Below are 14736 nucleotides of genomic sequence, written 5' to 3' on the forward strand. Positions count from 1 at the left end.
ACGCAGAACACACCCACCACCCTGAGCTAAGGGACTATGCAAATCAAATCAAGTAGATAAAACACAGACCAGTTGTAAAATAGTATACATGGCCATAGTATGCGAGGTTTACATTGTTTTTATCATAAGCAAATACCAAAATAGCACACGGATGTGCGAATAACATTCAATGATAATCAATAAGGTTTGTTTTTGCACATACAAAACACTTTTACACATACGCAATATTGTAACAAGTCACATTGTACAAGATAGGAACTACGCAGCAGCTCAGACGTGGGGAAACCAAGCCAGCAAGAAATGAAAACGGAGCAAGAACAGGGTACCGGCAAGGTGCCTAGTTTTGAATTTGCGGTTTTTTTACCCATATTGAATACCCATATTGAAGAATAATAATAATAATAATAATAATAATAATAATAATAATAATAATAATAATAATAATAATAATAATAATAACACTAATTACACAATAAATTACCCGTGCACATAATATTACAACCTAAATGCTACACTTAACCTTATCCATATCAAGAACAGTGAGCTTAAATAACGAATCAATAAAACAATTATTGAAAGACATCAAAGAATAATAAAAACGTACTATGTTGTGTTAAATTATATGAAAACAGGTCAGACGAAGACGAGGTAGCAAAACGAAATGCAACCATTAAAACAAAAACATCAAAACAAAACAATAAAATAATACACCAACATTAATACAAGATTGGAATCACATAGTAACTCAAAAGGGGTGGGGAAAATCAAGCCGGTGGGAAACTAAACATGGCAAAAGGTATCGGCAAAAAAACGCATAACACACCCACCACACTAAGCTATTGGACTATGCAAATCAAATCAAGAAGACAAAATACAGAGAATCTGCAAAATAGTATACATACAATGTATAAAAAAGCATTGCAAGGCCATGATGTTAAGTCAATGCAGAGGTTTACAGAAATGTGTTTTTTATTATAACCAAATACCAAAATACTCGTAGCACACAAATGGGAGAATAGCATTTAATGGTAACCAATGGTTTGCTTTTGCATATAGAAAACACTTTTTAATACACATACGCAACATTGTAACAAGTCACATTGTACAATATTGGAATCACATAGCAACTCAGGATTCCCGTTAGATGTGCGGAACCAGGCCGGCAGGAAATGAAAACGGGGCAACAACATGGTATCGGCAAAACCAACGCCCAGCGAAATACGCTCCTACGTCACTAACAAACTCATAGCTATATTTGCGAATGTTCTAAGTCATCTAGGTAGCTAAACATAATAAAATTAATTGTAAATCTGTTCATGTGGCCGTACACTATGAATGAGCCGTAAAGTCGGCAAATTGTATTCTGAGTTACAGTGTAAAATGTGCGTGAAGATCGTATTCATAGGTACCTCAATTTGGTGTGACAGGTTTCTCACTTGATAGCGCGAGTCAAACACCGTTTAAACCAATCAATAATCCTATTGCTGAAGAGGATAATAAGCTGCTACCTATTTCTATAGAATCCTTAAATAGTTCTTGTCTTTGTTTGCTTTGGCTAAATCCTGTTGTCAAGTGATGCGTTACAAAGTATTGTTTTGTCTAGGTATGTATAATCAACAATTAACAATGAGAAGACATTCCTGAACCTCGTTGACTTGGGGATGATTTGAAATGACCGCCAATTATAACTGTTTGATATATTTATTACCAGCAATTTGGAAAAAGAGACACATGTAGAACCGAAAAAATACCATTTTGTTGAAGGAGCACAGGCATGACAGGTCAACCCCGGAGGTCAACAAACCATAACCCCGCTTCTGGATATCGTTTGAAGTCAAATGACATACCATTTTAAAGCTTACGAAACGGCTGATTCGTGATGTACGGTCTCATTTTTGATAGCTACGGTGTCACGTCTCACGTCAGGCTGACTGATAGGCCTAAGGCACTGATCACATCCGTTTCAAAGGTCAATAGTTCAGTGCCTAATTAGTCAGCCTGATTATCCGTCTTGGATGAGACTTGATATACCGTAGCTATTAATAAAAGTAAGTCCAGATGTTCTTTTCAAATAAGATGTTCACATATTCTCTCGTCTCATCATAATCTGTTTCCAAGGAAATATTGAAACGTCAAGACAATAAATGACGAAAGTAGCAGCAGCATAGAGTAAGAAGAAACGGCACCTGTTGACAAATAAAATGACAAGAAAAGGCATTAGGAGTATGCAAAGCAATGACATTAGGAGTGTGCAAAGAAATAGCATTAGGAGTATACAATCAGCGCAATAAATAAATCATGACCTTATAGCCAAAGTAAGCGTCGATTTTGAAAATAAAGGTGACCATAATGATAGGAAGGATGTTTTCTTTCATTTGAGATATTAGTGACGGTAAATAATACAGAAACAATGTCTCAGGGCATAATCTGAAGATGGCTATATTTTAGGACAACTTGATTTAGATGCATGGACAAGATCATCAAAACTGATGACGTCATCTAATTTGGGTGACATAATCACAATCTCCAGTGAGTTAAAGCATCAAGATAAACCAAAAAGCAACATTTAATGACCCCTAATAACAGGTTGAAGGTACCTTTAATATAATTGAGTGAAGCTTAAAAAGGCGCACATAAAAACAAAAGATGTGGAAATAGGAGCATAAACTGTTGTAGTCCTACTAATTCATGGCATATTGGATAGCCTAGGGAAAGTTAGCCCATAATTGCAAGACAATCCTTGCCTTCAAGGTGAAATAAACCTACTCATGTTACCCTCTTGCGATGATCTGGCCTGCTGTCAGATTTTTGCCAAGGAAAGATGACATTCCAATATTCCCCTTTAAACTGATTTGTCAACATGGTGTCGGAACTTTATTAGCCATTTAAATCTATGAACGCCATTCCGTAAATGATCAACCAAAACCAAAATGATAAAATATCGTCCTTTATAACATAATTATACACAATAACTAATGATTTTTTTGCCTCGTCGGAATTAGTTAATTTGAATTGAAGAATAAAAAACATCAGTGAAGATTGAGGATCAGGTGTAATTATGTCATTAATTTATTAATTTTTTTTTATTATTTATAACATTCGGCCGAAGCCAGGCTAATCCCAATAGTGCTCAGAGGCTACTAAATGTAAGGGACGCCATCCGGATATGACGGGACAGGGATATGGGAAGAGGTCCGATTTTAGATGCAGGAGGAAAACCGGAGCACCCGGAGAAAAACCTGCGAGGACGAGCATGGATCGGCAACCAAACTCACATGTGGCGTCGCGGGGAATTGAACCCGGGCCACAGTGGTGAGAAGCGAGTGAGAAGACCACTACACTAACCCGCCCTCCCAGTACAGTACAGTATTATCATGCCCTCTTTGTCGATGGCCAGTAAGGATTTTTTCTATGAAAATGGCATAAAGCAATGTAGGTTCGTCACTAAGCAAAAGTCAGTCGCATATCGACAATTACCGTTGCACTTCCGTAACTATTTCAGGTATAGGACCTAGCGCTTGAGTAGGGAAGTGTACAGCCGGTGCATAGGACCTTGATGGCCAGGAAGAATTTTTTCTATGAAAATCGCAAAAAGCAATGTAGGTTCTTCGCTAAGCAGAAGTCAACCGCATTTCGACACTTACCGTTGCACTTATAAGGTGCTTCCGTAACTATGTCAGGTATAGGACCTGGCGCTTGAGTAGGGAAATGTATACACACAGCTGGTGCATCTGGTTCTTCGGGAAGATCCTTACAGTCGATCAGAAACGACCCGGCTTCTTCTAAGAATTCATCACAACCTTTGTGGAAATCCTCGCACATCTTTCTTGCCGGTAGCATCAGACCGTGATCCTCTACACAATGCGGAGTAAGAACTCCACACAGGAATTCCATGGATTGATTGTAGCAATGATCTAATACTTGGATCAAGTGATCATACTGTTGGATATAGCCTTGTGAGGTGTGGCCAAGTAAGTTAGGAAAGCCTGTGTAGGTATAGGTGGCGAAATGGCACAGTGGATCTGTGATTTCCTCACATTTTATGTCACACGGTGATGGCGAGTAAATGACAGCTTTTTGACCTGCAAAAATTAATAAATAATAATCAAATTAGGTTTGCAACAGATTGTCAGACTTTAATAAAGAACTGTGACATTCTACATGATGGTGCGCAAAAATGAAGTCACCTATCACATGGCTCTTTATATACAGTATACTTCGGTTATATTTATAAATGCGCTTTTATAAATACGCACGTGACCACCGTGCTGCCATAATAGCTTGTAGGCAGTAAGTCTCGAAGTGACCTTCTACATAGCGGGTGGTCTTCCTATACATTTGAATGCAAAGGCGGAACAACAAGAGACTAGGCCTACTGTGCAGCAAAATTGTCTATTTTGTTCAACTTTGTTATTTTATTGTAAAAGTTTCCGTCGTTGAATATTTGTTTCCGTCGCAAAATGTTGTTTTTGATAACATAATACAAATTCGGAATCCCTCCCATCACTGCCCATGTGTAATAATTTGCCCATGAGTTACGTGCGTATTTATAAAAGCGCATTTATAAATATAACCGAAGTATACACTGATATACATACATACATACATATTTTATTTATTTCCATCATATCAAAATACATGCAAGCAAATTTAACAAAACGGCAAAATAGAATTTAAAAAAAGATGGCGGAGATGTAACAAAAGGCAAAAGCCTGAATTGAGCGTTACACCACCTTAAAAGAAATATTATAGGCTAATTAATATAATACTAGAATTAAGAATTACACTCAAATACACTGATACATACATTTACACACACACACAAACAGATGTCTCAAGCAACAAAAGCAAGGTATTGTAGGAAAATAACTCACAAAAATAAATCATTTGATCAATAAGTCAGAATTACGGATGTGATAAGAAAAATAGTTTCAACAAATCCTAAACCAATTATATACATGTATCAAATACTGATACATAATTTACAACAAAGATATATTATATGCTTAGATTTTCCTCCATGAAAATATAGTAGAAGAAGAATGCTAATGTTTCGTGACCAAATCTGGGAACAAAGGTTTGAAAGTGTTTTGGCATGCCTGAAAGGTACTGAATAAATCTGGCGTGGGCTGCACTCTTCAAAGTGTCAGGTATTTTGGTAGGGGTGAGGGGTCAATTAAGGTCAAACAAGAGTTAAACTTGAAAACTATCCACATTCTTTCAAAAAGTATACCAAATTACTCCCCGGTCATAAGGAATCCAGAGAGTGTGATTATGGATATACAGACTTGACATTTAATATGGAATATTTTTTCGCAAACTTCCAAGACTGGTCTGGAAGGGATCTGCATAAACCGCACGGGCTAAATATTAATTGGGGTGTGTCGGGAGATGGTTGAAAATATTGTTTGACAAATTTAATGTGCTTTCCATTAGTTTACATTATGGCGCTCATAATGTAGTGAATTAGCCTAAAATGGCGGATTTAGGGAGACTGGATTTGATTTTTGTGGGGGTAAAATTTCTGAATTTGAGCAAGATTATTCTGATATTATTAAATTTATTGAGGTTTGAGGCGATTTTACTGAACATAAATACCAATAAGTGGTCGTCAGAACTGAAATGCACTTGTAATCTACCAGTATTGAAAGCGGGAGGAGCTTTAAAAAATATGGCTCTTAAAAGTGGTTCGCACTCAGGGAGTTTGAATGGCCCCTGGGGCCAAATGTTATAAACTTAATATACACAAAGGAACAGCGTGAGTTTATTGGACAACCAGGAATCCTTGTAGTTGTTGTTGTACCGCAAGTTTATAACATTTGACCCCAGGGGCCCATTCAAACTTTCTGAGTATGTACCACTCTTAAGAACCCTATTTTTAAGCTCCTCCCGTGTTCAAAAAATTCGTACATTACAAGCGTATTTCAGCTGTGATGAATGCCAATTGCTGACAAGAAATATCACCTCAAACCCCTATAAATTTGATAATAGCAGCACGATGTTGCATAAAGTCCGAAATTGTGTCCCCCACAAAGCTCAAATTCAGCCTCCCTAAATCCGCCATATTAGGCAAATTCGCTACATTAAAAGCACCATAATGTAAACTTATGGAAAGCACGTTTTCTATCCAACAACTATTTGACACCATCTCCCGACACACCCCAATTAATATTTAGCCCGTGCGGTTTACACAGACTCGGTCCAGACCAGTCTTGGAAAGAATAGTTTTTAGTACCTGCGCTTTGAAGGTCAGAAGATAGATGATAAATTAATACAAATGCCATTGAATTCTATGGAATCCTACATATCTTGTAACTCTTTGTTGTGTAACTAGACATCGCAGATAGTGCAAACTATTCTTTTTTCTGAGACCTCTAAACAATTGGAGCAACTTTAACTTTTGACTTTTTTAGACATTTTGTACCCATAATTTCTTAGCTCTAGGTTCGACACGCACAAGCATTACATTTCTGGGATCCGTGGGGCCAGACGCATAATTTGACAAATTTGAAAGTGTTATTGGAATCAAATTAATTTTTGCCTCCCTATACGATCCTATGTGGTCATTGGGGGGGGGGGAGTCACTGTCTCAAAATACTGCTTGGCAGACAACAGATTCGAGTTCAGCACACCCAAATTAACAAGATTATTGAAAGCTGGTTGGTAACTTTTACGCAAACTTGATGAGATGCAATTATTATTATCGTACTTCAGATGACAGCTGCCAAGCTCAGACCTCGGATATGCGCTGACAAGGCAAGAAAGGGCAAGAACCAAATATCATATAGACAGTCATACACACGTGATACAATTTCTTTACTAGGCCCTAAATTCGGAGAGCAACGTTTGCACAGTATTTTTTGTGGGACCTGAGACCCATATCGAATTGCATTTTGAATATGAGGAATGACCTTTTGATATTAACATCCCAGCAAACACAAACACGTTTTTAAAACGTTTTAAATAAGTTATATTTTGGGTTTTGGTTTAGGTAAAAACGTTTTAATAACATTAAAATGTCGGGTTATATAAAGGTTATGAAATCGTACGTTTTGTATGAAAACACACTACAACAATATTTTTAAAATGTTTTCGAAATGTCATTGTAAACTATTTTTGCAAACATTTTTGGCCAAATATTTTGTCAACACTTATAAACCATTATGTTAAAATATTTGCACCCAGCAAACACAGAAATGTTCTTAAAATGTTTTTTACAAAACGTTTTAATAACATTTAAATGTCGAGTTATATAAAGGTCGTGAAAACATTTTAAAAACGTTATTGTAACTATTTTGGGCAAACATTTTTTGCAAAATATTTTGTCAACCCCATAACAACATTCTGTTTAGAATGATTTGTACTAAGTTTTCAAAAATGTTTTTGGAATGTTATTAAAACGTTTTTATACTCTTTATATAACCCGACACTTAAATGTTTTCTGTAAAACATTTGTGTTTGCTGTGCAGTAAATTACCAACAAATGTTATTTAATGTTATGAAAACGTTTTATACCATTAATGTACCCTTTATATAACCCGACATTTAAACGTTTTCTGACAACCTTTTATAACCTTTTGCGAATGATTAATTTTGATTTTTTGAAATTCGCGATATAATACAAATTTTATGGCAAATTATTAAAATTTGATATTTTTGATATTTTTGAAATTTAACAGTCCTTGAAGTAAACTTTATGAATCTAAATGATATGTACTTTGGATGAAAAGCCGTCCATCAGTTGAAAATTTTGACCTTTTGCCTATTGAAGATACACATTTTTTTCCAAAAAGACCTACATTTTTTTGTGTTTTCGGGAAAAAAATCTATATCTTCAATGCGAAAGGTAAACTTTTCATATGATGGTTTTTCATCCCAGCTACATACACTTTAAGTACTAATTTATAATTCAAGGTAAAATCCATGTATTTTAGCACAGATTCTTCCTTCTACAATCTGTGATTTCAGCTCCGCGCAACCCCCTCCAGCACGCGCCTCGGATGACGCCTTCGGCTTCTTGTGGATGCCCCATATTTCTTCCGTTGCCTATGCCACTTAAACCATTTACATTTAAAATTATATGCCGGTATGTATTTCCCACCCATTGATGTACTCTATCCAATGTAAATGAAAGGGTTACCTGCACACGTTGAAATCAGAGCAAGACACAAGATTGCTGGAGACAACAAACTCGCAAAGTTCACCACTGGATTACATCTGGTCTCCATCTAAAATACAAAATATACATGTAATTCAATCACTATCAACAGAGACAGCTTATGTGGGGTTACTACAGAAAAGATATGCACCTTCCATCACATAGAGGCTTGAAAAAATTCCTTTTTATGAAATTATAAAACAATAATGGATATAAAATGATAAAATGTCTGGAATTTCAAAGGAAACTTAGGGAAATATGACATAGAGGAACCATATTTTATGAGAAAAATAACTCGAAATTCCGAGGACAATAGGGCATAGAGGAACAGTATTTCAAAAAATATTTTCTGGAATTCCTAGAAGGTTTCGACTCAAAGAAAATGTTCTGGAATTCCAGACCTCAAATAATGTAAAAAGAAGTCTGGATTAACGAATTCCTCTAATATATAATGCAAGCTTACCGATAATGAAAATTTGGCATATTTCATTATTAGAACGTTTCCGCACTAAGCCTTTTTTATTTATAGCCTTTTATTTATAAGGTATCACAATAATGCCAAAACAAACACTTTCTCCCCTTTTGACTTGCCATAAAGTTCTCCCCTCCCTTAGACTTGCCAAAAATTGTTTGCTCCCCTTTGCTCTGCACTGCTAAAATTGGCTTCCCTCTTACTCCGCCCGGACAGATCATTATTGCACAGCCCTTCACATATACAATACATAGTGTAAATGGTGTATAGTATACTGACTGCAAATGGATTCAAGTACTAGTTGTGTTCATCACTGTATATTTTAGACAAATACAAATATGTCAACATTAAGATCGCCAGTCAATAATGAAAATTTAGCTCTGATTTAAGACCTCATTTGTTGAAATTGGTTGAAGAAACGGTGGTCAAAACCCCAATTTTCTGTTTTAATGTTATAATCGATGGATGCACGGCGCGGCGCTAGTTCTCTTTGTTCGAAAACGGTTTGTGTACAAATCCAATGAAGCAATATCTACAACTTTTAATTTGCATAGTCAGCTTTTTTTTGGATCACCGTGTTTTTATTTCTTGACCAATATCAACAAATGAGGTCTTAAAAGTTGCAGCTATATTGGCTGCTGGTTCTAAGTATGACATTTCAGTCTTTATTTAAGATATAGAGCAGTGAAAGTAACTGGAATCTTCATTCTTATTCTCTTGATGTCTGTATAGTCCATCGTCCAGTGCATGTCTTGTTAATTACCATGTAAAAATACACATAAGCCTATTATGTGTAGCTAATGATTTGTTAAATAATTATTTGCAAATGATTACTATAATTATATACTCACCACATACGATATTTTCGTCCACTGCTGAATAACTCCTCAGACTCCGAGCACATCACCCGCATCCATCAGCTTCCATCCACATTAACATATTCGTGAGCAGCATCACCAATTTTGTATACTACACCCTCGGACTCACTATACCGACATTTAAGTATACCAGTGACATTTCCTACGGCGTGTTATTTTAATGCTGGTCTTTATGGTCTTATGAAGTGCATATTGTTGTGAGAAAAATAGTTCAAGTTCAACTTCTTTCAAACGGGTTTAAGGAATTGTTCACTAGAAATCTGAGTATTAAAGTTCAAACGGGTCTCACGGTGACGCACGAACGCTTTTGTGCGATTTTGGCCCGATCATATGGTCCTGCACCATTATGGTCCTTCGCCATATGGTCGTGCACCATATGGTACAGGAGCATGTTTGATTTATAAATATTTTAAATTTCAATGTACTTAAATTGAAAATATTTATAAATCAAAAATGCTTCAGTATTACAATATGGTTCTGGACCATATTATCGGGCCAAAATCGACGTTATGCGTAAAATTAGACAAGTGTGTCAGAAAATGCTTACGGCGTTTCATAACAGCAAACACAAAAACGTTTTTAAAATGTTTTAAATAAGTTATATTTTGGGTTTTGGTAAAAACGTTTTAATAACATTAAAATGTCGGGTTATATAAAGGTCATGAAATCGTTTTAAAGCGAACACACTACAACAATTTTTTTTTTTAATTTCGAAATGTAAACTATTTTTGCAAACTTTTTTGGCCAAATATTTTGTCAACTGGTGCAAATATTTTAACATAATGTTATTTAAAAATAACATTATGTTAAAATATTTGCACCCAGCAAACACAGAAATGTTTTTAAAATGTTTGTTACAAAACATTTTAATAACATTTAAATGTTTGGTTATATAAAGGTCGTGAAAACATTTTTAAAACGTTTTGGGCAAACACTTTTTGCAAACTATTTTTTCAACCCCAAAATAACATTCTGTTCAGAATGATTTGTACCAAGTTTTCAAAAATGTTTTTGGAATGTTATTAAAACGATTTTATACCCTTTATATAACCCGACATTTAAATGTTTTCTGTAAAATATTTGTGTTTGCTGTGCAGTAAATTACCAACAAATGTTATTTAATGTTATGAAAACGTTTTATACCATTAATGTACCCTTTATATAACCCGACATTTAAACGTTTTCTGACAACCTTTTATAACCTTTTGCGAATAATGTCGAAAACGTTTTGTGTTTGCTGGGATATATACTGTTACTGAAGTGTTTACGAAATATTTGGCAAAAAATGTTTGCAACAAATATTTCACAATAACATTTTGACACTTCTAAAATGTGTTTGCAGTGTATTCAGACAAAACGTTTTCATGACTTTGATAAAACCCGAAATTTAATGTTATTAAAACGTTTTTAAAACCCAAACCCAAACATATAATCTGTTTAGAACATTTTAAATAACGTTTTGTGCTTGCTAAGTTCTCATTGGACAACTTTATTTGCATAGTATTTCCCTCTTTTTTTTTCTTTTTTTGTTGTTGTTGACGAGCTAAAGAATGCTTCATCATGACCAGTGATAGGGAAATAGTGGCTTAAACAACAAAATATTCAAATCAAATACGTTTCTTTAAACTACCGCGGTATATGGTGTCCACTATGTTCGATGTAGGCTATAAATTATTTACTTGGTTTAATTTTAATGGTGTACCTAATTTATTTTCTTATCACACTATTTCTTATCCTATTTATTTAAATTCAAAAGTTACAAATGTTTTTATGGATAGTATAGGTCAGAATTTTTTTTGAATTTGTTTACTTGTTGTTATTTAATTGTTCATGTAAAACATTTAATCAAATTTGGGTGCAACAAGCTTAAGCTACACCTTCACTGTGTCACGCATTTCGTCTTTTGTGGCATCTCTACCCGGGCATCTCTACACTTGTAATATTCATTCCCGATTTATTGCTTTGTATACAATGTATAATTGCGATTTTTAAAAACCTGAATCTGAATCCGGGATCTGAATCTAAATCTGAATTGAAAATATCCTGACCGGTCCCTATAATTATATGCATGTCAACTCGCCCCTACACAGCTTGTATAAACATGATAAACGAGGCGCTACGCAGCTGTAGATGCACAAGCCCCGAAGGGGGGAGGGGGGACGTGCATTTGACGCATCAACATCTCAGTACAAGTGCATTATTTTGTACAATTTCTCAAGCAACAAGTGATACACATGTATTAACCTATTTCATACATGAGAAAACATTCCATGATTTTTGCTATTTTCATAAAATTGACACTAAAAATGTTGGAAAATGTGTCATTAACTTGTCGCCAAAATGGTGGGATGGGACTTCTCTTGCTATACTTGCAATTAAACTTATTTTTGCTTGGTAATTTATGCCTTTTTGTTTTTTTCTTTAATATTTTGTTTTTTCTTGCTTTCCTTTTATTTACCACATGTTATCTTCTCTTTTGGGGATAAAAGGTAGCCTGAAAAGGGCTGTTTGGTATGTCCTTGGTTTGCCTGAAGTGAGTTTACTGTGTTGCTTTGCCCTCTATACCTGGCTGCCTCCTTGACGAATACAGGTTTCAGCCCTGTCCTCATTGTGCGCCGTATACTTGCGAATGCAGCGAAGATGTTGGAGGTTGCGAAGATGTTAGAGGCTAGCTGGTGATCCTTGCTAATAGTGAATGTGTTCCAAAGCCTAATACTATTATCTATCCATGTCATTAACCGCGTGTTTCGTTTTAATCTTTGATGTAGCCAAACCTCATCCGTGGACAGAGTGACAAACGACTACATTTCTTAAAGAGAGCATATCTTCAAAAATTGTGAGCCGATTGAAATAATTGTTTTGGTTTATTAAAGCTAACGATTGAAGGTTTATTTACATACCAAAATACATTTGATCAACTTTTCAGAAATAGGAGAAAAAGAGGGCGCAATGAGGGTTCTGTTTTTATTGGGACACCCTGTAATTGCAAGCTGAAGATTGCACATAAAAGGTCGGGCCTGTTAGTAAAACTTTCCCATCTTGTTCTCATAATCCCGATGACATGATTTTACTGAGGCCTGAAATATGTTCCGTTTAGATGTTATGAACGAAAAAGTGATAGCCTCATCCCCAATTAACACATACACCGGTGCCGTCTACTGACGATAGCTTGATACACACACATTTCTATCTACTTTAGATACCTTTATACATTGTTATCAGTTATCTACTGAAGATAGCTTCATCCACACCTCTATCTACTGAAGATAGCTTTATACAAACATTGTTATCTACTGAAGATAGTGAAGATAGCTTCATACACACATTGCTATCTACTGAAGATAGCTTTATACACACACATTGCTATCTACTAAAGATAGCTTTATGCCCACACATTGCTATCTACTTAGGATAGCTTTATACACACACATTGTTATCTACTGAAGATAGCTTCACACACACATTGCTATCTACTGAAGATAGCTTTATACACACATTGTTGCCTACTGAAGATAGCTTCATACACACATTGCTATCTACTGAAGATAGCTTTATACACTCACCTATCTACTGAAGATAGCTTTATACACACACAAATTGCTATCTACCTAAGATACAGATTTATGCACACACACCCCTATCTACTTAAGATAGCTTCATACACACAGATTGTTATCTACTGAAGATAGCTTCATCCACACCCCTATCTACTGAAGATAGCTTTATACAAACATTGTTATCTACTGAAGATAGCTTCATACACACATTGCTATCTACTGAAGATAGCTTTATACCACACAAATTGCTATCTACCTAAGATACAGCTTTATGCACACACACACCCATCTATTGAAGATAGCTGATACACAAACATTGCTATCTACTAAAGATAGCTTTATGCCCACACATTACTATCTACTAAAGATAGCTTTATACACACACATTGTTATCTACTGAAGATAGCTTTATACACACATTGTTACCTACTGAAGATAGCTTCATACACACATTGCTATCTACTGAAGATAGCTTCATACACACACAATTATACACACACCCATCTACCGTTAGCTTTATTCTCACACACGCATATTGCTATATACTGAAGATAGCTTTTAAACGCACACTGCTATCTACTGAAAATAGCTTTATTATACACACTCGTTGCTATCTACTGAAGATAGATTTATAGAGGGTATTCATTACTACGTCATTGATGTGATTGCTCATGCATAAAATTCCTCCACATGGGTTGTTTAGCTTAATCGGGAGAGTGACCTCTTGAAATGATGATCACAGTTATCTTTGAGTTATTACAGTGAGGCCCACGTACAATGTTCAACACAAAGTGAACAATGCTATAACTTGGAGGACAAACAAACCAACACCGCCAAATTCGACTGACATGTGTACAACGTGGGAAGCTATGGGGAAATTGAACACTTGTTGTCTGATCATGCATGTGTTTATGGTTCGGGTAGCGGTTACTAAGCAACTCTCGTTCCGCTTGGGTTTATTGCATACACTCTATACACGCATATTGCTTTTTGCTGAAGATAGCTTTAAACAGACATTGCTATCTACTGAAGATAGCTTTATAATTGACTAATTTCAACCTAAAAACAGGGTTTTTTTTGCACGTAGTACACAAAATTCAGGTAGAAATGCGAACATATATTCATCAAAATCCATGGGTCCCTATTTATCGGTAAAAATAGACGATTAAGCCGCTCCTGCCGAACGCCCCTGTCAAAAAATAATTCAAAAACCCCTCCCTGCAATGTCTCTGCATATGGTACAATATGAAAGGTGAATATTTTCAAATGATGGTTGGCTTTTCCTCCCAGCTGCATACACTTTTAGTACATATCATTAGATTTAAAAAGTTTACTTCGAGGACTGTTTAGTGTTAAATGTCAAAAATTTCAATTTTTAATAATTTGCATCATATTGCAAATTTCAAAAATATCAAAAATTATTTGGTATCATCAGGATATTCCTCATATTCTGAATGCCATTTTGGTGTGTCTGATGTGCTCTCATGTCCCACAAAAGATACTGTGCAAACGTTGCTATCTGAAAGGGTTCTTTAAATACCAATAACATTTTGAAATTGTTAAATTCAGGACCACTCCATAAAAACCCCATGATAAGTTTCACTCCAGTTATGGTGAGTGAGCATGTAAAATTCAACAATTATAGGTTAATAAATGCATATCACTTGTTAG

At 35.4% G+C, this 14736-nt stretch overlaps 1 protein-coding gene across 1 annotated transcript; it reads right to left on the reverse strand.

The window, feature by feature from the left end:
* Positions 1-1794: 1794 nt before the first annotated feature.
* LOC140157039 (frizzled-6-like) lies at positions 1795-9810 on the reverse strand. The gene is made up of 4 exons (XM_072180103.1): positions 9482-9810; positions 8141-8228; positions 3645-4082; positions 1795-2186 (listed from the first exon to the last, which is right to left on the reverse strand). The coding sequence occupies exons 2-4, from the start codon at positions 8226-8228 to the stop codon at positions 2101-2103; spliced, it is 612 nt and encodes a 203-aa protein (XP_072036204.1). The 5' UTR covers positions 9482-9810; the 3' UTR covers positions 1795-2100.
* Positions 9811-14736: the final 4926 nt, after the last annotated feature.

The sequence above is a fragment of the Amphiura filiformis genome, chromosome 7 (genome assembly GCF_039555335.1).
Source record: "Amphiura filiformis chromosome 7, Afil_fr2py, whole genome shotgun sequence".
NCBI lineage: Eukaryota > Metazoa > Echinodermata > Ophiuroidea > Amphilepidida > Amphiuridae > Amphiura > Amphiura filiformis.